This window comes from Alosa alosa, chromosome 3 (assembly GCF_017589495.1).
Source record: "Alosa alosa isolate M-15738 ecotype Scorff River chromosome 3, AALO_Geno_1.1, whole genome shotgun sequence".
Lineage (NCBI taxonomy): Eukaryota > Metazoa > Chordata > Actinopteri > Clupeiformes > Clupeidae > Alosa > Alosa alosa.
The window spans coordinates 21,880,944-21,904,878 of NC_063191.1; the positions used below are offsets into that span (position 1 = coordinate 21,880,944).

Here is a 23,935-nt window from a genome sequence, read left to right on the forward strand (position 1 = left end):
GTCATCTTGTAGTGATGCGTCAAGTGCAACGTAGCCTATATTTCAATCCGCTATTGATAACGAGAAAAATAATAACGGTAGGCTGAAATTATTTGAAACTAAAGTAACAAGTCAGTTTTGTAAAATGTAAGGAGTAGAAAGTACTGATATTCGTGTTAAAATGTACGGAGTAAAAGTAAAAAGTCGCCTCAAAAATAAATAGTAAAGTAAAGTAAAAATATCTGAAAAATCTACTTGAGTACAGTAACAAAGTATTTGTACTTCGTTACTTCCCATCTCTGCTGCCCGTGGAGCATGGGACCGCGCTGCGCCGCGCTGCTCTGTGTGGGTTGCCATGTTCACTCATGTTCCCCCAGCACACAAGCTGCACAACTGCAATCTCCCACTGGACAGATTGGCAGTGGGCCGTGGATGAGGGTAAGCTATGGCTCTCTGACCCTCTGACCAGCAAGCCAGACTGAGCCAGGCCGACCGGGGGTTTGTGGGGAGATTGGTTTCCTCCCACCCCCACCACAAGTGGTGCCAGAAAGGAGATCAACACCTCCCTATTTCTGCCGTGCCTATTTAAAGGCCCGATTGGTCAAAGGTAGGGCCACTTTATGGCAGGACCTCTCAGATAGCCTAGAGTGACAGGAGGAGAGGGTCTGCAGTGACCAAAATGACCTGGGAGCATCTCAACTTTCCGGAGTCCTGTTAGAGAGCAAGGGTCATGCCGAAATTTTACTTCAAATGTAATTACGATCTCAGAGACTGTGGATGTGTTTACCCCACGACAAGACAAATGCCACTCTTTCCAAGCATATCTGAGTAAACAAGGGGACTATAAAAAGACAATACTGACATATCCCAAAATGTCAGTTATTCGTTCACTCCCACTGTCTCTAGAACAATCCCAAAAGAAAATAGTGAAAACAATATAGGATATTTCAGCGTCTGGAATCTGAGACAAGACTGTAATTCAGGACATGCAGCAGCTGTTTTGGGCATCGTGAATAGATAGGGTTGGTCAGAGATTGACCATTTCTTTAAGACCAGTGATTGAGAGCCAGTGTGTGTGGCTAAAGGCTGGAATGTTTCACACAAGCCATCAGAATGCTGGAGTTCTAGGAAGTGTGGCAGAAGGCTGAGAAAACTAAGTGGCGCTGAAACACTGTGGTCAAGGAAACATGCAGGACATCGTTGGTTGGTGGCACAAACACACACACACACACACACACACACACACACACACACACACACACACACACACAGAGTGCATCCTCTCAGAGGTGGTATCAGTGACAGTGAAGAGAGGCACTGTATGAACTGTTTGCTCAGTGTCCTTCCAGCACTTCTTTAAGTCCTTATCTCCTCTGAAAGGTCACTTCACAGATTACGCTGATTATGAGTCGACCTAGACAAGCGTGCGCCTGTGAGCCTTATACGGACATTCTGTGCCCCTGCACTGTAAATTTACCACCACAGGAGACCAGGAGACTTTACACACCCAGTAATTGACTCCCACTCCAATCTGACAAGACCCTCTGTGCCGGCCTGAATTCAAAATGCCCTTTTTGTCCATCTTGAGACCTCTGTCAGCCACAGAGTACCCTTTGTTCTCTGATAGAAACAACTGCACTAGTAATACACTGTGACAGCACTTCCTCAAAGGTGTCAGGATGACCGAGCGCCCTCTTTAGAGTCATGTCACAGAGTCACTCTTATGACTGTCCCACTGATGGAAATACATGGTCCTCCTATTCTGAGCAGGTCTGAAGTAAATGGGCCACTTCTGAATGGTGCATTGCTGATGCGTTCTGCATAAGAACATGAAATTGGAGGAGATGAGATTGTCACCTGAAAGAGATTCCATAGTTTTTCCTCAGTCAGGGCCTGGATGAACTGAGAGTGACCCCGGTGGTACGTGTTTTGGGTTATTGAGACGCGTGAACGAAGCCCTGTGAACTGCATTCACGTCTCTGATTCAATCAGCACCACACTCGCACGAAACACAGATGAGCCGCTCTGACAAAAGTCACCACACAACAGCTTACCAGCAGCGTACACAAACAGCACCAGCGCCAGATAACTCAATCCCAGGGTGCACCGCGCTCCCTCTGCGGCCCGCGCCGAAACCACAGGCTCCTTAGAAGTGGATGATTTACTGGCGTGGACTTATGAATGGGGGAAGGTGTAGAGGGAGCATCATGGGTGGTCTAGTGACTCAGAAGGTCATGTGGGTTTGTGTTTTGCGTTTTCCACGTGCTTTAAGGAATGGGCAGCGTGCAGAAAGGATTAAGTCTCTAATGTTTATTATGGATTGCACTTTCCAAAAAACACTATTCTTAGCAAGTAAAATATGTGTGCTTACATATGGAAGAAAATCTTAACATTTTATTGAATCTACATGTGTAAGAATATTTGTGAATAGTTACATATACGATGCACCAAATTATTCGGTATTGATTTTCCAACTATCTGTGCCATGAGTTCTCATGTAGTTACAATTATGTTATCCTGTAGTTCTGTATGCAATAACAAGCTCATACATGAAGACACCTACACAGGCCCAGTTTTTCTTAACAATCACGCTCCTTAACCATCTTGACATTGACACTGGAGATCCCACACCCTCAACAGCTTAATTACTACAGCGGTACTCACCTTCCATGGAGTCCTCACAACGCTGATTGAAATTCTCATAGGAGTCCCAGCGAATGAGGGGGTCCTGGGTATTGTAGTCCACTGATACACAGGGGCCATTCTCGAGATGGTCCATACCTGAAAGATCCAGTAAGAACAAGCTTTAAAATGGGCATTTTATGTTTGTTTTATTTTCGATATGGGAGAAAATCAGAGAAAGAAAAATATCCATTTACCATTCATTTTCTCTGGTCCAAAGGAGAACACAAACTCTACTTTTCCATATTCAGGAAACCTGTCATCTATAATCCAGAACACAACAGCGAGAACAAAAAAGATTTAGTGAACCTAGTGACAAATGAGGACAAATCAGCTGGTACCACATGGACTGGCTATTTCACTTGTTAATACCTTTAAATGTCTCATCCAATTCATCTTTTCCAAAGACAATTCCCAGGTCATGCACCGCACAGGTATGAAACTGCACCCGGAATATGACATCTCTGCAGGTACTTCGGAAACGCTTGTGATAGCACTTGAGCTGTGAAGTACATTAGATTCATAGAAGGATAAGAATATAACACTAATTTGGGTAATGCATGTGCCGATGTGATTTAATGGACAAGTTAATAAGGCTTAAACCTTTGAGAATGGGCAGCAAAACAAAAAAGACAGTCATACACTGGCATTTTCAAGGTCCTTTTATCCAGTTTAGCTACACACATAAACAAGCTAGCATGTTTCCAGACAGAGAGAGAAAACAAAAGGATTATTATCCAGCCCATTGCCATCCACACACGGCCGTTTTAAAGCCTCACTAAAACCTGCAGAGGAAATGCTGCCTTCTCTCCCCAGCATTCTGGGGTTTGGCACAATCCACTTTCCCTTTTATAGGGACCTAGCATTTACAGGTACTAAAGGAATATTTAGCTCTATAATTTAAAAGGGGAAAAAAGGAAAAGAAATCTTGACGTGAAACACGCTAACTGTGGCTAGCCCAGGGCTGCCTAGGACATTACGACTACATATTGCCCTCCAAATGATGGCAGGAGATCAACAGTTTATGTTAACAAGAAACACTCACTTTTCAGTGCAGTTGCTAACATGGAACAACATAAAGCTGAGTTGATTAGATTAGCTGATAGCTTTTTGGATCATCTGTGTCTCGTCTCTGTTACATGCTGTGTGGGGGGCTGGTGCCAAATATGTCACTTCAGCATATGTGAGATTTAGCAGTCTCCAAGAGACCCATGTGGAGAAATAAAAAATGCCTCAAGGCAATAAAGGAAATCTTATCCCACACATCATATAGCCCAGAACAGCTATAATTAAGCTATTTAGACCGGGGGCAGATGGGCTGGGAATATACAAGTTTGCTATTCGCAGAGGCTGAAGTCAAACAAACAGAGCAAGACTGAGGATGGACACGCGGGAAGATGGCCAAACATCTTGCGGCTGGCCACGGCCATTACACAGCCTCACACGCTGGTGCTGTGCTACTCCCACAGAGGAGGAAAGAGGACTTTCTGTCTAAGAGAAACAAACCATGATATGCCTTGAATACATCTTGCATACTGGTTCATGATAGGAAATCATGTTTTAAAAAAGATGCACTTGTATGTATGGCCATTGGTATCGGTAGTTGATTAAACTAAGACTATGGCATTACACTTTCAACTTCCCAAGGGGAAGTACAATGTATTAAAAATGTCTAATGATCTGATGTTGCATGAAATGTCCAGCAGAATCCATTACTGTTGAGGTTTCCATAATATATGGGGATTGGATGCAACATCTGCCCTCTGACTGCAGGCCAACTTGAGCAGCTTTCAGGTAAGTGCTCTTTATAGATCAGCCTTGACAAAATTGTGATGGCTAAGGACAATTTAGAAAGTTAGGTCCTGAAATAAATAGCACAATGCAAGCAGAAAGTGACTCAAGGTGATAGCTAAAGTGCCCTGGCTGCCTTGCTCATCAGTCAGAAATGCTAGACAGGACACCACTGCAAATAAATCAGTGGCTTATGCACATGTTGCAACAGCGGTTTTGGTGGAGGCTAATATTTTCTGCATGCTTTTGGAGGGGAAGTCTAAGTGACGCCCCCCCTTGACAGAGTGTTTTACAGCCAGCGTATTTTGCACTAATGAACGGCTGTAAATGGAGGCAGGATTCAAGCCAGCAGTCCTTTCCTCCAGGTTTTATGACCGTATTTCAAATATGAAACCTTAAGGACACACACACACACACACACACACACACACACACACACACACACACACACACACACACACACATACCCTAAGGATATACAAAATGATGGAATTCCTGTTCCTAATTGGTCAGCAAATAATTCTCAAACACACCTGTACAAGGTATGTGACAATGTATATAGGCCTACTGAAACATGTACTTTCAAAGGCATTGCACTGAACATGATCAATGACAAGTTGAAGTCCTCTTACCAGAATGTCCCCTTTGAGGAGCAGGCCAGGCTCAATGGTGATGCAGATGCTGGTCTGGCTGTCTCCCTGCACATTACTGTGAATACAAGACACAGGACAGCTATTAGACCCACACTAGCTGGCACCATCAGGCCCAAGTCAACAGATCAACACAAGGCTTCACAGGTGGTCTAATGTGCCGGCCCCAGTGATTTATGAGGTGTGTGATTGGCCCTTTAAGACGGCTGTGCTGAGTGCTGGAGATGAGCCGGGCTGGTGGAGAAGATGATTGGCGGCTCTTGATGCTTTTAGTGTGGACACTCGGGTGCTGCTAATGGAGGCCAGCGATCCAAGTGAGAGAGAGAAAACCAGAGAGAGTGTGATAAAGAGCATGTGAGACAGTCGGGCCTGTCATTCATCTCTCTGTTTCTCTGGTCTCTTCCCCCCTTTCTCTCTGTCTCTCTGTGTGTCTCTTCGTATGGTGCTCTGTTTGAACTCTGTTAGTGTTTGGTTAGCAGTGCTGTGTGAGGTAGATGGATGGCGTGGCGAGGCCTGGAGCCTGGGCTTCCAGTGTGGACTGTAAAAACTGTCTGAAGTTTCTGGTGCTGCCTCACAGGTGGAGATAATCATTGCCTAATCCCATAACAAGGTCTTACGGTAAATTTTCCCACCCAAACACACTTACACGCACACATAAAATGTGCTCACAGATTCAGACACACACACACACACACACACACATACATACAGAGACTCACTCACACCATGGCGATAATAGAATGAGACATGAGCCATAACCTTGCAAAACTATGTGCAATACTGCACATATTCCCCCCTTCAAATGAAAAAATGGTGGAAAGTGTGCACGCCCCAGACCTTCTCTGACAGGGAAAAACACAGCCTAGGCCTCCCTCTGGAGACATTAAGCTCTTAATGTTTTAACAGCGGATCTTATGGGAGAAGCCGACCACAGCCGTGCCACCCTGGGTGCCCTCAGCGTGGGCACCATCTGGGAGGAAACCTCCCCCCTACCCAACACTAGCTCACCTCACTGCCGGCCCCAAAATCCCCACCATGTTCCTCCTATGCACATGCCCAGCCATAGGGGCAGGGTGGTGGTGTCTGGGTACTGGATGATGGTGCATGAAAATAGGGGGTGCTGGTTCAAGTGCTCTTACGACATGTTACTACATGTTATGGGGATGATGACAGCATCTTCAGTTCCCTATGAAACCCTGACACCAGGAACAACTGCACCACAGTAAATCACAGCACGCTGAAACTGAATAGAGTTTCAATAACAACACATACAATAACAACACATAGAGTCTGCACGGCACGCCCCCCTCAGCTGCACATGGACTGCCGTGTGAGAGTGTGTGATATACCCTTCCTCTTTCCACCCACAGTGTGTGTGTGTGTGTGTGTGTGTGTGTGTGTGTGGGTTAAAGAGTGAAAGTGTGTGTGGGGAGGGGGACTGGGCAGGGCTTTCTGAGTGTATGAGAGAGTTTGTCATTGGAGCATTCCGCGCCTGTCGCACTGGGCAGCGGGCCAACATGGTGCAAATGAGGGAAAGTTAGCAAGGCAGATGGAGAACGAGAGAGGGAGGGAGGGAGAACGAGACAGGGAAAAAACTTACTAGATCCCAGATGTGTAGACCGGCTGCATGGCTTGGTAGATCTTGAGGAAAGGGCGGCAACCTGAAAAGCCATCAGAGAAACACAAGGGGAACAAAAACAAGAGGTTAGTGTTGACGGAGAGCGCCAAGCGACGGGCGACAGGGAGAGGAGGGTGGTCCACCCCAAAAGGCTGCTGGGAGAACAGGCGGAATGGGAGCCTGGCCAGGGACAAGCCCTCTATAGCCTGTCTTTAACACCACTGCATTCAACAACACACACACACACACAGACAAAGACACAGACACTGACAGACAAGGCAGAGCTTCTCTTGGCCCAGAGACTTCAGCACTCCTGTGTGGTCCCTCCTGAAGTGCTCAGGTGTGTGGAACACTGCACTGGGTACCGATACAGGCTCTGTGAACCCCTAAGCTTTACAGTGAGGCGTAGGAGATGAGAATGTATGTGTGTGTGTGTGTGTGTGTGTGTGTGTGTGTGTGTGTGTTAGGAGGTTGGTTTAGTTGCCCAGACAAGCCTTAAAGGGGTGCTGTGAAATACCAGTTCATCAAAAGAGACATGTTAATGCAAGATAAAATAAACAGGGGGGTGGGGGTGAACCAAACGAAAGGGGAGAGAGAGAGAGATGACCTCACCTCCTTTGGACTCAAAGTTGGGGATGCCATGCATGATGACATGATGCAGGAACAGGGGCTTGTTGTTGATCTTGATATGTCCTGACAACAGTCCACTGAAGTACTGCACATACCTGTGGAGAGATGGACAGAAAAAGAAAAATGACTGAGAGAGAGAGAAAGAGAGAGAGAGAGAGAGAGAGAAAAAACTCCTGCCACATCACATCTGAAGCTTCTTTTCCTCTGAGACTGACAGTGACCACAAAGCAAATGTCTGGCCACTTGCCCAGGGCTGTTCTCCCATGGTGCACTGAGCACCCTCCCTGTGGCCCCCACCAGTGTGGGATCAGGAAGTCCAGGCCCACTGGGTCTCTGTTTTCCTGCTGAAAACTCTCATCGTGATGGGGCTTTTCCATCAACAGAAGCCCATTATATTACTGTGTGTATTTGGGAAAGGCTATGGAGATAACAGCTGAGCGAGTGAAAGCTTATTTTAATTAGGCTTGAGTGCCTGACCACCTCTTATGTCAACTTTAAAGGCTTGACAAGGGTAGTGCACATTGATTACATAATGCACATTGATGAAAAGTGAAGAGGGTGTGTGTGTGTGTGTGTGTGTGTGTGTGTGTGTGTGTGTGCATGGCTGAAGTATCACGACCCTATTATTTCAGCTAATGTCAGCCATTTTTCCACCCCTGATTAACATGCATGTACATAAAGTTGTGTATTATTTTAAATAATATTGGGGTAAAAATGTAATTGGCTGAGAGTGGAAAGTCTGTGAGCTCCTGCTGGGAGGTGTGAGTGGGTCTGCGCAGGGCGCAGCGGCTTTAAGATACTGGTTTGGCACGTCACTGGCGTGCATGCCTCCCATAATAACTGCAGACTGCTGGGGCCTGGCTGCAGCCTAATTATATCTCCGTCAGGAAATAGCAGCAGCGGAGGCCTAGCAATCCAACATGGACGCCTGGGCTCTGGGGGAGAGGCCTTGAGAAGACGTCTCTGAGAACTGCGCAAGCTGTCCATCCACAGCATGTGCACAGGGCCAGGCCCAGTCTGCTGGGAGGACATCGGGAGTCATCCTGCTTGTCGCCTTGCCTGTTTTGGTCATTTTATTGGCCTGTTTTGGTCCTTTTTGCTTCATCTCAATATTAGCATAGTCATAAATGGGTGCAAAAGAGCAAAGAATAAATTAATTTAAATCATCAAATCAACAGCCTGATGCTTATGCTAGCATACAGTATATGAGCGGTCCCCACTCAGGTCATTCCTTTTGGCACAGTGCGAGTCAAAAGCATTCTGTGTTGGAATAACAGACGGATTAAATGTGACTTTTGTGTACACCAGACAGTGTAAGATGATCCGAGCGACATCCCAGGTGACCTTAAAAGAACGTTCAGAGGAACTTATCACCCTCTTCATCCTGTAGATATTATGAAACCCAACTCTGATTGTATTGTTTTGGAACTCTGCGCGTAGATGTCACAAGCGCATGGAGAACATTCAAATAATAAAATCAACAGGCCACAGTAATATAACAACAGTGTCCTGCACAACTGACATGCTCTTCTCCTGTGGAATTTGAAGAGTTGGCTTGTAAATGGACCTTATATAGACCTGGGGAGGAAAGGTAAGCTGCGGAGAGGAAGTGGAGAGAGACTGACCTTTTCTGGGAGGGCTGGCCAACAGGAAGCACTTTATCTTCATAAAACCTCTTCATGGCAAACCTGTCCAGGGCCTGGTCAGCGCTACATTCCAAAAGAAACATTTTGTCAGCTTCAGGACCTTTGAAGGCCTTATATATCAAGACTTTATCTCCTCAGTCTGTTCTCCTAGGCATTACTGTTTATTTTCCTTTGAGGGTTCACGCCCAATACCTTTTATTTCTGCTATTTGCTTTGGACTGTAATGTTTCAGTAAATGAGATCTAATTGAGCACCAAACTTCTGAAACATCTTGGTTGTCTTTGCACACTGAGCCAGAGAGGAAACATGACTGCTGCACAAATTAATTCGATGAATTTTTCAAATCGGAATCGCGAGACGCATAGGGACATTTTTTTCTCTCTCTTTTTGGCAGGGGTTGTTGGAGTCCCCCTCTGACCCCTCCACCCACTCACTCACTTCCTCTCTCTCTCTCTCTCTCTTCCCCTCACGTGCAGCCCAACGTGCCGCAGGTCTCATGACGGAGGAGAGGATTAAAACCCATCCTAAGAACACTCCAAAACACGTCGTCTAACTCAATAATCACAGACAGCGCGGCTCACATGAGGAGTACAGTCTCACCTCGCTGATATGTTGCTGTAGTGCATGTAGGCTGCCACCACCACACCAGTTCTCCCCCGATTTCCCTGAGAAAAGAGAAGAACAAAAACACTTGATCACCTGTGTGAATGTTGCTCCTACAATGTTAGCGTGTTGTTTATTGTTATTATGATGTAAGTCACTTTGGATAAAAGCGTCTGCTAACCATAACCGTGTTTGATAGGAATTTTAGTGGCAGTTCATTGCCTATAGAGAAATCAGCCCTCAGGCTGCATTTCTTACATGACGCACTGTTCCAAATAAATGTTATGTAACAAATGGTCCAAGCCAAAACACTTCTCTGCTGGGTACTTTTTAAAGGTGCGTCTCCTCATATGCCCTCCCTCCTTTGGTGTTCATTGTGATGTGAAGACACACATGACCCATATGAAGTTAGTGTATGTGTGTGTGTACAGTATGTGTGTGTGTGTGTGTGTGTATGTGTGTGTGTGTGTGCGTGCGTGTGTGTGTGTGTCTATGCGCGTCTACAGTTGTAGAAGTTTGTGTGTGTGTAATCCAATACAGCCCTCTTGACTAAATATCCAGTCCCACCTCTTAGTCATCCACTCCGCTTTCTGCCAAAGCAAAGAAGCAAAACTGGTTGCCATGACAATGTTCTGTTTACTGCTTCCTGATCATTTTTCTTTTTTTGTCTTGCCATGTTTCCCTACAGGCTATTTATTTGTTTTGCAAGAGAAGCCATCCACTGACATATCAATCAGTGTTTTTCCATGGGAGAGATACCCTGACCATTGACAGGGGTGGGGGCACGAAGAACAGATCACAGAAACAACGGTCAGCAGCAGCATTTAATAAATGTCTCAATCCTGCTCTCTCCAGCTGGCTTTGTAGCTCTGTTACCACGGGCTAGGAGCTCACTGGTGTGTCTGCTGACATCTCACACAATGCTGGGAAGGAGGCTGAGGAATGGGCATGGCGGAGTGTGAGGCCCTGTTTTTCAACCATTTGTCTTTTCGGCCTGGAATTCCTGTCATTAGCCATGTCAACACGCATGTGCCCACACAATACTGCTCTAGGCATTCTTAAGGAAAGAGCCAAGACCTCAGAATCTTTTATCTCTCATCGCGTCTCAGATGTGTAGGTATATGGTAGAATGTAAAGATGTGGTCATGGACACAGCTAAAGCTGCAAATCTCACACAGGAAAGTCTACTTAGGGAAAACTTCCACCAATGTTGTCAAGGAGACTATATACACACATAACTAACATACGTACATAAAACTAAGAATGAAGAGTTACTAAAGACATGCATTACTCGGTTGTACCATGCGTGACACACTGCCTGTAAAGGAAAAACTATACCAGCAGAAGCATTTACATCTACAGAGAAAACATCTAAAGACTCTGAGCTGCAGACCGCTCTGGCACTGAAGTGATGGCTAGTAGCAGCTAATAGTAGGGGGCAGTGGTCATCCACTCTAGCTCAGACCTCAGTAGAGCAGTTAAAGACCACAGACTGACAACGCCATCTACTGACTCAACACAGCTCATTAATATAGAAAGGAAATAAAGGACTGGACAAAGAATGTGTGCTACGTTATAAACAAGGAAACAAAAAAGTACAACAAAAATCAAAGATATTCTGTTAAAATGAAAAACACTGACTGAAAAACAGACAGATTCTGTTAAAATGAACTTCCCTAATGAATTCATCAGAGAGACATGGAGAAGACTGATTCAGACCACATGGCTCTTTACCTTGTTGTGCAGAACCACTACATTGTGGCTGTCAGCGTTCAGCCAAGTGTCCATGGCCTTGCAGATGCTGCAGATTTTGTCCAGGGCAGGGGCATGGTGGTCCGGCCAGCCAAAGTCAAGCACCTGTGGGCACATGGTGCAAAACAGTCAGATGGAACTTGAGTGAGAGACAGAGGCTAAACTGAACAGGAAGCCAATGGAATGTGACACTTACTTTGGGATTCAGTCTGGTGATGTCATAGCGTTTCTCACTGAGGTTGAAGAGCTGCCAACAAAAGTACCTCAACATGAGAGGGTTGATCTTTACACATCAAAACACCACTCATCACCAACGCCAAGCATTCACGTAAACAAGCACAGCTGGGAACAGCAGCCAAAAAGATCATTGTTCAAGTTTGGGTTCCACCCCACAACTTAGCCCATAAGCATTGGCTGGATACATTCTTAGAGATTCTTTTTTTTGAACTTCTGCCAAGATTAATGGCGCTACCCCTCGGACAATACAAACTTGGAGAAATGGAATTGCCAGAGTTCAAGACATTTTACTGGAAAGAAACTAAGTGGACTGTTCTATACTGACTGTACTACATTGATAGTTGTGTTGTATCGCATGTGGTAGGGGTGGGAGGGCGGTGGGGGTGGGGGTATGTTTGGGTTTGTGTACCTGCATTCTAACAATGCCTTTCATATATGTTGTTACCCACCAAATAAAATAAAAAGTGAGTATAAAAAAATAACAAACAAAAAAAACAAGCCACAGCTGGGCAGCCCTGGACTCACCAGGTAGTGGTCCCCGTGTTTGGACCTGAGCATAGTGGCCACCTCCTTCAGGTTGGCGCTGTAGCTCTCCTCCTCCACGCTGCTGGGGAAGGACACAGAGATGATGCGCTCTGTGATGTACACCAGGTCCACTTCATAGTTCTCCTCCATGGCCTGGATCAAACTGAGGCTCCTGAGGACGAGAAAGAGAGCTGAGGTTTATCAGAGGAAAAGCAGTGTGAGACAGGGGGAGGAATAACTCCTTCCCACACATGTTCAATGCCTTGTTTATGAAGTGCTTGTTGAAGAACTGTTTGTGCTAAACCTTATATTGTTTTTACATGCTTGAGGGCATGTGAAATAACAAATTATGAGTGTGCTTTCACGTGATATTTGGACTCCACATTTCAGTGGTACACAGGGCGTTCAAAGCACCTCATGTGTTTCTTTTAGTTCCACTTGGTTTGCTAAAGACTAGACAGAAGCAACATTTTTTAAGAAGCCCATCATGCGTAAATCTGCCATCACTGGAGCTGGAGTGCGCAGTCTAATGGACACTGGTCTGTATGTGTGTGTGTGTGTGTGTGTGTGTGTGTGTGTGTGTGCCTGTGAGCTGGTGCTGCAGCTGCTTGAGGGGCGGAACAGTCCAGAGCTCTGGTCCACCTCCAAAAGCGTCCGCATGCTCCCGCAAAATCTGTTTCTCATCAGGCATCAGTTGATAGCCCCGCTTTGCATATCGGTTCCAATAAGTTGTGTATATCTCTCCACAGGCAATTGTGCCTCAGCGCTGAACGCATTGCGCCCAGTTTCAACAAACACATGCGTGAAACATGTGCTTTTGACCACTACAATAAACAATGTGCTCTCGCTCTTCCCATAGAGTCTCTCTCTGTTGCGCAATAGGTTCGCATAATAAATTCCACCAATTATTATGGGAGTTTTTGGTGAAAATCAGCATTTGGCAGGCAGGAGCAGTCCAAACACACTGAGCTGCAATACTGTTCCTCCTTTTGTCCTGTTTCATTACAGCATTTGATGGCTTTAGAGTCTGCTGGTTGAGACATTGCTGAGCCTGCTGTATTGGGTGTCTAGTTCCTGCACTCAGGGAGTGAAACATACAGTTCCATATGTCATTACTAAAGGCATGCATAATGGTTGACAGTAAATTAGTCACTAGTGATCCACACCCAAGTGCTAATGTTTCTTTTGGCAGGAGTAAGAGGGGGGCACTTGGGCACATCTCGTTCACATGCAGCAGTTAGATAAAGGACAACAAACAACATTGCCATGTCAACAGCAAAAACTAAACAAAACAACTTTTGAGTTGCCTGCATTCATGCCTTTGTGTTCAGTTAGCCTGTTAATTTTAATGAAAAGGCCATGAAGATATTTTTTAGTCTTGATTTGCCTTCTTCTCAGGGCTCTATATCTTATTTAACACAAACCAACAATTCAGTTGAATCCAAAATATGACGCATGTGTGATGCAATCCGGCTTTGACAAAAATGTCAAATGTTCATGTTAGGCCACTTCAAAATAATTACCATCAAAATCATTAAATTATATTTCAATAGAATATATTATAATTCAATAGGTGGAGAAACCAATTGGAAACACAAATCTCTCTCTACCGTACAGGAAGTAGGACTACAGCTGTCCCAGTGATTCATGTGCTATTCATATTCATTTAACATTCATAAATGAGGCCTTCCCTTCTTATATTCACTTCCAGAGGGTTTTCACAGGAACATTTCAATGGTTCTCTTTAACATTTCAGTTTTTATTCATGAAATTAACAAAGATACGTTCACACTAAACATAAACCATAATGGCCTTACCTTGATGGTCTACGTCGGGACTCCATGCTCTTGGAGGACTTTGTTGAGCCCTGAGAAAAAGCAATGACAACAACTTAGCAATTTTTCTGAAACACTAAATGCACAGTTATGTCCATGTCTCTTCATTGGCTATCATTCATGATTCATGCCATGATTCATGGGTCTTTTTATACATAGGATAACACATTTTTATAATGGGAAACTGTCTAGGAACTATCAAGTTGAGATATATGTACTGTGTGAAAGCCTCAATGCGACCACAAAGACATTACATATCCTCCTTCTCTTGGTGCCATGATAATGGGTATGGGGTTGATGAACCTCGTTTTCCCATTGAGGTGCTTTTCTGTGTTCTACATCTACACCAGTCATGACACAGTGATTAGATATACAACAGCTGACCACATGGCAATGACTCACAGGACATTTCCCAGACACATACAAGTTTATTTGTGTTATCAGAGTTAGATGAGATCATGTCATCTGCCATCAAGCGCCTGATCTCACTGACGTGACACACTGGCATTTCCACTGCTCCATTCCTGTCACGGTGCCCCTCAAAGATCAGTGAGGGAGGAACCCCTTATCTCCCGGGGAGGTCATGTGTGTGTGTGTGTGTGTGTGTGTGTGTGTGTGTGTGTGTGTGTGTGTGTGTGATGGGGGGGGGGGGGCTCTGATGTCCCTTTTGTCTCTCATTTCCCTGGGCCATGTTGCCCTGTCTCCTCTCATCCGTCCAAACCTCTGGTTAGCCACAGCAGTGAAGCCCACGGCCCGCACTGCTCCTTTCATTAGGGCCCACAGATGCTGTGTGTTTTGACAATGCCCATCCCTCTTCTAGGGCTCCCCACTTTTAATGTGTCATGTGTATAAATGGGCCGGCGTAGATTAAAGACACTCAGCGTGTGTGTGTGTGTTTGCGTGTGTTTATGTGTGTGTGTGTGATGTTATATCTGTATTTCATGTTAAACACTTCAATATGGCGGAGCGGGCGTCCAAAGAAGTGGAGGACAGACTCGCCCAAAGACAGAGAGCTTTCACAGTGCGGATCTGATGTGTTTTAGAGAGCTGCTTCACTAATTCAAGAGAGGCTGGAAAAATCACTTCCAGAAATGCTAAACTTGTCACGTCGAAGCTTGAAAAGGCGTGCAGGCTAACCCTGGTTGCTCACAGAAGATATGTCCTTTAGTGAGGCTCCAAAAACCTCAGGAGAAGAAAAAAGCACTCCGGTCAACAGCCAAATGACAGACTGTGCCCAGGATTGACCAGGGAAACTACAGAAAAACAATACTTTTAAAGAACAACAAAGAGTCCACCATGTAATTACAACACTCCAGCCGTTGCTGATATAAGTGGACAAAGAGCTTTTGTTAACTATATAAATAAATAAATATATATATATATATATATATATATATATATATATATATATAATATAATTCACTTTTTGTGCACTTTTGAAGAGGCAAAAGTAGCCATCTGCCAAATTCAAACCATTGAAACTCCTCTCACCTCATCTCCTTCAAACAACTTCTGAAAATGGAATCTCTGTTTGTGATGTTTATGATCCGGAGCCCAAAATTGAGAAATAATGTACAGTTAGCCCGCTCAAACATCCTATTAACAGACTATAAATGGACGTAAACACTGCTGAGGCTACACCAGCGCTGTGCTCATGTCTTGCTATGAGCTGAGAGCCCATGCCATTAAATAATGTGAGTTTAGCTCTAAAAATGAAGACATACAGTCAAAACAGATGCCTAGAGACACACTCAGTGAAGAAGCCATTAAGTGGCTGTAAATCTGGAGTGAGATCATCAAGATCGCCTACTACGAGATGGTGGTATTAAAACACATCACACAGAGAGCCCTCTCCCCAGAAAAGCACTATGCTTCTTCTGTGCAACACAAACTAGCATGTTCTCCCCAAACCCCCGTCTGCCTTCCTGTGCTCCCGGCGTGTCGCACTGTGCCGAGCCACAGTTCAGCGGGCTCCAGAGGCACCCAGCACACGCTCGCCTCCACAGCCCGCAATTACAACCCCCCAAAAGCCTGCCAATAGAGGAGGTGGAGGAGGGGGGGGCTGGGGGAGGGAGGGGGTTCAGAGGTGGGGGTGGGGGGCTTTCTGCTGTTTCATGATCAAAACCAGCTGGAGGCCCCGCTTACGAGCAGGCCCAACAAATTAACCATCAGAGGGAGAGAACAGTGAACACAGAGAGAAGACGGCGGTGGGGGAGGTGGGGAGGGTTGGTGGTAGGGGGTGCAGTGGGGGGTTGGAGATCTGAGAAAACGAAAGAAACCCAAAGTTCCACAACGAGCCGAAAGAGAAGGAGTAAGAGACTAGAGCACGGAGGAAAAGGGAAAGAAAGAAAATAAAAAAATAAACGGTGGCCGGGGGCGATCGGGTCCGTTTCGGACGACCCCGCGGGAGCCTACCTTGAACAGGTACCCTGTGCTCCACCTCCAGGCTGTCCGGATGGAGGAGAGACGCCTCCGTATGGAGCCGCTGGGACTCAAGGCTCGGAACGAGCGCCTTCTCTCCCGCTCCATGTCCCCTATAGCCGAGCTCTCCCTCGCTTTCCCAGGGCAGAAAAAGGGCTCTATTTTGGGCTTGAGCCGCTTACAGGATGCCACATGCCTGGCGTCGATCTGCACTGGACTCCACTTCTTTTTCTTCTACTCTCTTTCGCTCCCTTGTTTTTTCTCCCTCCCTCTCTCTCTCTCTTTTTCGCTCTCTCTCTTTCTCTCTCTCACCCAACCTCCCTCCTTCCTAACCTCTCTCCTCCCTCCCTCCCCTCCTCCCTCCCTCTGCCGTACGTCTGACTCTCTCCCTGGGTGTATTACTCACTCTCTCCCTCTCTCTCTCTCTCTGTCTCTTGTTGTCTTTTCCCCTCTTTCTTGCTGTCTTCCCCTCTCCACCCAAACTTCTCTCAACTTCTTCCCTCCTTCCCTCACCCTCCCTCCTCTCTCTCTCTCTCTCTTTCTTTCTCTCTCCCTCCTTTCCTCATCCTGGCATCCACATTTGTTTGGATCTGTTCTCCCCGCTGCCCCGTGGTGCCTCATGGGGGTCAAACCCTCATCAGCTGACTGCGGTGCTGGGGATGTGGAATCATCCATCTGGCACATTAACCCCTCTCCTGACTGGAAAGCCCTTGATTATCTCCATCAGCAATCTCATTTAGGGCATATTGGGCATTGGGATTAAGTCCTGGACTTGAGCTCAATCCCCCAATAAGGTCCATATGACATTGTGTTTCATATGTGGGGCCCATGTGAGGTGGAGGTGCCCTGGAGGTTAGAGGAGCTTTGAGGTGCCCCATGAAAGAGATAGGGGTTGGGCAGCTTTAGGAAGAGCAGAGCACACGTCTCTTTTGGGGAGGACTGGTGATGAAGGTTTCACAGTGGGACAAACACCTCAACATAGACAGATTGCTACACATTTAGCATATCTGACGTAGTCTCCATTCTGGAAACTCTTTCTACAGTTTGTAAAAAAGAAAGAACTTAATGTTCTGAAGATACGTGATTAAACCAACACCAAAGGGTTTTTTTGTACCTTAAAATAATGTTTCCAAAATCGTTTCAGTGGTTCATCAACTCATAACAGGGTGAACGGCACTTCTGAATTCGCTTCGCATTGGCTATAACCGCACTATGTAAGTTTGCCAGATCGGGTAGCGGATCTGTAGTTCGATGGAATGAAACTACAAATTTGACTTGCTTCTGATGTCGCAATACATCATACTTTCATAAAATCATGCAACATACTCTACCTTGTCTGTGGACATTGTTATTTGCAAAGCCAGTGCTGGATAAACAAATAGCATTCAGTGTTTCCCACAGAATTGAATTATATTTGTGGTGGTAGGTTTGCAGAATTAACTCAAATGCAACAGTTTTAAACAAATTAGTGCAGCGCGTTTATGATTCTAACCAGATTTAAGCACAATTTAGTACAACCAGGAAAATCATTGTGTGGTGGTCAATGTTGATATTGTGGTGGGCCGCCACAAATAAGTCAATGTATGGGAAACACTGGCATGCGTGCGACAGAGGTGTTGCTTTTGGTGTTGCTTTAAAACCTCAGGAGCTTGAGGCGAAACTCTGTTCAAAATAACATACTTGGAAATGGACCACAGTTGGTGAAACAGAGACAAAGAAATGAGAAAGGAGCACACAAAGTGGGCATTGCACTTAAGGTCACAGGATAAAGCGATCTAAGGTTCGTTATCATGAGTCGAGCACGTCAGTACAACCACAATGTAATGCCCATGAAAATGCCACAGGCAAACACTGTCCTGTGATTCTTCAGCTGCTGCCCTTGCCTTCTTCATTATTGGATACAGGGGACACACTGGGGCTAAACATGAGGCTGTGTGTCATAACACACACACACACACACACACACACACACACACACACACACACACACACACACACACACACACACACACACACGCACACACGCACACACACACACTCACTCATTCACACTCTCTCTCTCTCTATCTTTCTCTCACACACACACACACAGAAAGAGAACACTCACACACTTACACACACACACTCTTTCTCTCTCTCCTCATTCTCTCTGTCTGGTTCAGATATATGAATCATGCCAACAATAACGCATGATGATGAATGATAAGCTCAAGATATTGCTATTTTGAGCAACAACAGTCTTAGATTGTTTTGGCCTGAAAATATATGAATACAACTACGTCTAGAGTAATCAGTCTGCAATAATTCAATCAGCGCAACCACAGCTTAAACCACTGGCATTCCGTGTTTAATGTTGCTTGGTTAAATCCCACTGATCTCATAGAGTTCCCGCGTCAGATCTCACTCACACAACCATGGAGCCCATTTAAAAGGGAAGATTAGAGGTCAAGGCATAAGTCATTTTTCTTTGTTTCACTCAGGAGACATTGTACCACTGGTATCACGCTGCGTCTCAGAGTCACACACACACACACACACACACACACACACACACACACACACACACACACAGACACACACAGACACACACACACACACACTATATTTTCTCCTCTTAAACATGGGCTACATCTAAACTCTGGGCCATAACTTCAAGCTGCAATATGATACTTCCTTTCTCAAAACTAAATAAAAACCAGGCGAAGGCAGCACATGACTCCTATGTGTGCTATGCAGGGGATGAGCTGTACAGTCCCATTCTGAGCAGCGGGGAATCTCTACTTTCCCGCGTCAACTCCGCACAACCTGACATGGAAAATTGAATTTAAAGCGCTCTGCACACTACAAGTCTTGTATATATTACACACAAACACAATGGAAAACAAACAAGGCAAGTGCACACGCTAACTGCATCCATATGGATGGAGCAAGGACACAACCTTCCCTTTACATACTCTTGTGCAACCCTTGCACAAGCGGTGGGGCAGTAAAACTCAGCGATGATAAACTCCAGCATGCTCAGACACACACACACACACACACACACACACACACACACACACACACACACACACACACACACACACCGCACACACACACACGCACACGATGGCTCGCTAAGCCTTTCCCCCACACTGTCCCCCTGGGCCCTCTGAAAGTGATGCAAACCCATATGGAATCCTGCATAACAGTGTCTGCCGTTTCCTTGGATCAACGCAAAAGTCGACTGTTACTCATACACAGCTGCGGTCGGGCAGGGGTGCTTGTGTTTCGCCCGGGCAGCAGAATGGGGAAAGGAGAAGAAGGCTGCAGCAGAGGCAGGGGGATTACGGCGGTTGTGGGTATGGGGGCAACGCCTGAGAGATGGCATGATGTTTGTTCTGGGTGTCCACTCCACTGACACGTAATTATATGATTTTTTTCACCAGGGTGCCCAGTCCTGGCTAACATCCCCTAGCCTTCTTCTTTTACCCCCTCACAGGATTAGTATCAGGTCTCATGTGCACTACTGAAGTGGGAGGGCCAGAGCGCTTGATCAGATCTTTAGAGCACTGACAGTGGTGTAACCTAATGTTCATTATGGGACTTTTCTGCTGGATCTGTTGGTTGTTCCCATAGGCTACTGTATCCTTTTAGAGGCATAGAGGAAGAAGAAGATGAAGAGTAGGGACTCACCGTAGTCTCTACATGCTTCAAGGGGATGTCGTTACTGGGAGCCTGTGAAGAGAGAAAAGATGAGATAAGAAAAATATGGTCAGGGAAGAGCAAAAGTGAGAGACAAGGAGAGAGAAAGAGAACAAACCTTTGCAAAACTGTACTTGCTCAGTGTTTTATTAGACTCAACAGATCAACACAGATCATTGCAGCGAAGAATAAATGGATTTTCTTCTGCTGAACTTTGCCCTTACACCTCTATGAATATACACAGCCAAATACAATGCTCATAATCCCATATATTTCCAAATCTGCCTCAAGCTTTCTTTTCTTCCCTTTTCAACTATGATCACAGGAAATGTGCTCCAGCGTGATCAGAACTGTGCCAGCTTTGTGACTTTCTTGCCGGAAAAGTGGGGCATAATGAGATTAGGGAGGATTGGAGAAGTTGGCATCAGTATAGAAAAGGAGTGCAGCGTTAGCAGCGATGTTTGCAACACAGACCCACTCCGCGTGCACTTCCACATGAGAGGCGCAGTGACAGTGGCGCGAGGGCATGTAAATATAGTCCAGTGCAGCTAGTGTGGTCACTACACCCTGCCGAGGAGGAGAGCACGTCTGGGCTGGGCTGCATGCGTAGGAGCATCAGTAAACAGCCTGGGCAAATATTTAGAAAAGGAGTCTCATCTCCTACATTAGGTAAAGAGTAGGGGAATGAGGGAGACAGAGAGAGAGAGAGAGAGAGAGAGAGAGAGAGAGAGAGAGAGAGAGAGAGAGTGTGAGAGAGAGAGAGAGATAGAATCCACCCATCTTCCCCAACAGCACCATATACAGTCATGGCACTCCAAAAACTCAGTGCTCCATCAGAGGAGAGGAGAGCGCTGAGCGAGAAAAAAGTTATTTATTTATGAGAAGTCAGACCTCCAGGAATCCATGATGTCATGAGCCATTGTGGGCCTGGCTAGCCTCAGAGTGTTTGTAATAAAGGGAGATAGGGTGTCAAGATGAGCAGAGAGCGAGAGAACATTGCCCTGGAGGGGGGAGAGAAAGAAGGGAAGATTGCCACAGCGGATAGGTCCTGGACCTCAAAATCCATTTTGTTTTCTCACCATCCTTTTAGTGACGCACGCTGTCTAAAGTGCCCAACAGGTAAACTACTGTATGGTAGAGGGAGGGGTGGATGTGTTGGCAAAAGGGCTATTAAGCCACTCACCCCCAAAACCCAGACATGGCCACTCACCCCCAAAACCCAGACATGGCCACTCACCCCCAAAACCCAGACATGGCCAGGGCATGATAAAAATGACAGTGCTAACTCAAACTCAGGCAATTTTGCAGCTATTTTCATGCAACAGTATATTGTAGCTTTGGGGTCTGAGTGGTCAGTGATGTCATGTGAATTGTAAAATATTGCTAACCCATAATGGCTCCTATAAGTACTTCCTTTGAGAAAAAAAACAGAACGCCTCAGATATTCAGAGATTTTTACCAAGCATTTGGGGAGAAGAAAAACTGCCAAGAATATTGCAATATAAATGTCCTGTGTGTGTATGTGTCTGTGTGTGCGCCTGTGTATGTGTGTGTCAAAGCATATTAAAGCGGGAAGGAAATTATAGCCTAGCCATGGAGCATTTAGCAGCTCCCCCTGAATCTGGCCTCCCGACCACTAACCAGGGGCGCATCCGCTCCATAGCCACTTGGAGGGAGCCAGTGCTTGGCACAGGCTGCTCCCCCACTCTCCCCTCACCAGGCAGACAGGGGGTGGACTGACCACGGAGCACCTCACCCTCTCCAGCCAGCAACAACAACAGCAACCGCCCTCCAACCCAGTTTAGGCTCCTGGGAGAAGACTGCGTGACCCTTCAGGAGCTAGCGCTACTTGATTTAGCAGGGCAGAAATGGTGGGAGCAGAAGAAGTAGTGAGTGAGCCTAGCTACAGCTAGGTCCAGGCAGCAAACTGGGTCGTACTGTAAGGCAATAGAGCATGGGTGGCTCCCATATCTGAGGGCTAGGACACACTCCATGGAATGCCGTCGAAGAAAACACAAATCCTGCTGTCCTGACTGCATTCTAAACCAACATGTGCGAATCTATACTGTTGATAAGCCTGAATTTCATGGATATTTTCTTCTCCAAACCCAGCCTGCTGAAAGCTGTGTGTGAGTGCGGTGTGGAGCTTGAGGCTTGGCTGGTGCAGAGCGTGAGGTCATTCCAGGCTGGAGGATTGTGCTTGTGGGAGGCCTTCACCTTCCCTGCCCCCACCCCCTCTCCTCCCAGTATGAGTACCCAGGCTGGGTATGCAGTCCCACTCACCCCACACCTTACAAAAACCTCCTTTCTCTTCTCCCTCTCATCTCTCCCACGTTCCATCTTTTCTTCTCTCCTTCTCTGCCTTGCCCTATCTGCAGAACCTCATGATGGATTAATAATAGTATTGCTCTTCACTTTAATGATAGTATTCACCCTTTCCTTTCAGAAATGTCTTTTCTTTTGGTTTCACTTGAGAACTATCAGGACCAAGAACTCTTATGGTGGTTTGTCTGAAGTGGGAGGTCTGTATTCCTGTCGAGCACCAGGGCATATCATGCTGTCACTCAGCCTGCTGTTTATGGCAGTGTTTTCGCTTGCGGCTGCCATCTGTTGTGCTGCGCTGCGCTGCGGAGCCCCCGTCTACCTACACATCTGTGCTGCGGCATCAACGGAAGAAAAGACAGAAAAGCACTTATATCCTGTTTGGAGTGAGAGAAAAGGACACAGAAGACAAAATGGCCGACGGATAGGGGACTGTGGCGTGTGAAGCCGGGGTGCATGTGTGCATTCCCACGACCCGGGCATCGGTCAGACAGAGATCGCTACTGTAAACCAGCAGTCTCACACCACTCATCACATGAGCTTAGAGTGCCCGCCGCTTAACTGATACACGGCCCTGGCCAAATTACTAGCCACACTCAGGTCAAAACGCCCGGCACAGAAGGTACGCAGGGAGTTTCCTGGTGAGAGGACCCAAATAGAGCTCAAAGAGCCTCCTTCAAAATGACAAGGAGCTAAAAATAAGCCGCAGCAGTGCTCATTTCAAAGCCATGGGAGTGTGTGTGTGTTTTTTCTTTTCCCTGCCTCCTAAATCCGACCACTCAGTGAGCTCAGAGCCTGGAGAGAAAAATCCATACGTCCAAGACAAACTGTCCTGTGGTGTGTGTGTGTGTGAGTTTGGAGAAGAGAGAGTGAATGAGTGAGTTTTTTAGTTAGTTATTTGTACTACACCTCTTTTATTGGGAGGTAGGACCATGTGATTTGCTAGCTGGTGTGCCGCTCATCAGGATGGGCTGGTGTGTGGTGTCACCGCACCCTGAGCGGTCTTGTACCAGAGCTGGAACTGGACGCAGAGGGTGCTCGGCCAGCTCGGACTGTCAGCAGCTGGCAGAGTGGAGGCTCAGCGGAGCCCAGGCCAGGGTGTGTGCTGGCCGCCAGACTCCCCATCTCCTCCTCCTCCTCCTCCTGCCCTCTTCCCAGGGCATCAAGCCGCTCCTTATAGAGCCCCAAAATATACAGCTATTGTTTGGCTGGATCCCTGTGTTTCAAAACAGGAAGGACACGGCTTGCCATTTCGTCAATTTTGTAGCGGAGCAACGCAATATTATGGTCGTGTAGGGATTAGGGATTTTGGTTGTTTGGGGCTGCTGACATTGAGAAACATGGCTATTTATAGTTTGTGTTGATTTTCTCTACATTTCTCTAAAAGGAGAGCATGAATGGAAACAAGGAAGGCATAGAGGAGAAGATCATATTACAGCCTGAGTATTCACTGCAAATGTGGGTGATTTTGAAAATATGAGAAAGGTTAAGTGCCTGCGTCTAAATGAGCCATATCTCCATTCTCTGAGGATTTAGTAGAGAATGAAACAGGTTTTAAGG

The 23,935-nt window shown here is 46.2% G+C and overlaps 1 protein-coding gene across 1 annotated transcript in view; it reads right to left on the bottom strand.

The window, feature by feature from the left end:
* The window catches only part of tns1b (tensin 1b), a 174,124-nt gene that overhangs the window by 38,563 nt on the left and 111,626 nt on the right, over nucleotides 1-23,935 (bottom strand). Inside the window, exons 5-17 of the mRNA XM_048240077.1 lie at nucleotides 20,045-20,086; nucleotides 13,931-13,980; nucleotides 12,114-12,285; nucleotides 11,548-11,598; nucleotides 11,334-11,456; nucleotides 9,597-9,661; nucleotides 8,976-9,059; nucleotides 7,333-7,445; nucleotides 6,703-6,763; nucleotides 5,085-5,160; nucleotides 3,034-3,163; nucleotides 2,859-2,924; nucleotides 2,644-2,760 (exon numbers count right to left, since the gene is read on the bottom strand). Coding sequence (XP_048096034.1) covers nucleotides 2,644-2,760; nucleotides 2,859-2,924; nucleotides 3,034-3,163; nucleotides 5,085-5,160; nucleotides 6,703-6,763; nucleotides 7,333-7,445; nucleotides 8,976-9,059; nucleotides 9,597-9,661; nucleotides 11,334-11,456; nucleotides 11,548-11,598; nucleotides 12,114-12,285; nucleotides 13,931-13,980; nucleotides 20,045-20,086 — 1,150 coding nt within the window. The remainder of the gene's footprint in view (nucleotides 1-2,643; nucleotides 2,761-2,858; nucleotides 2,925-3,033; nucleotides 3,164-5,084; nucleotides 5,161-6,702; nucleotides 6,764-7,332; nucleotides 7,446-8,975; nucleotides 9,060-9,596; nucleotides 9,662-11,333; nucleotides 11,457-11,547; nucleotides 11,599-12,113; nucleotides 12,286-13,930; nucleotides 13,981-20,044; nucleotides 20,087-23,935) is intronic.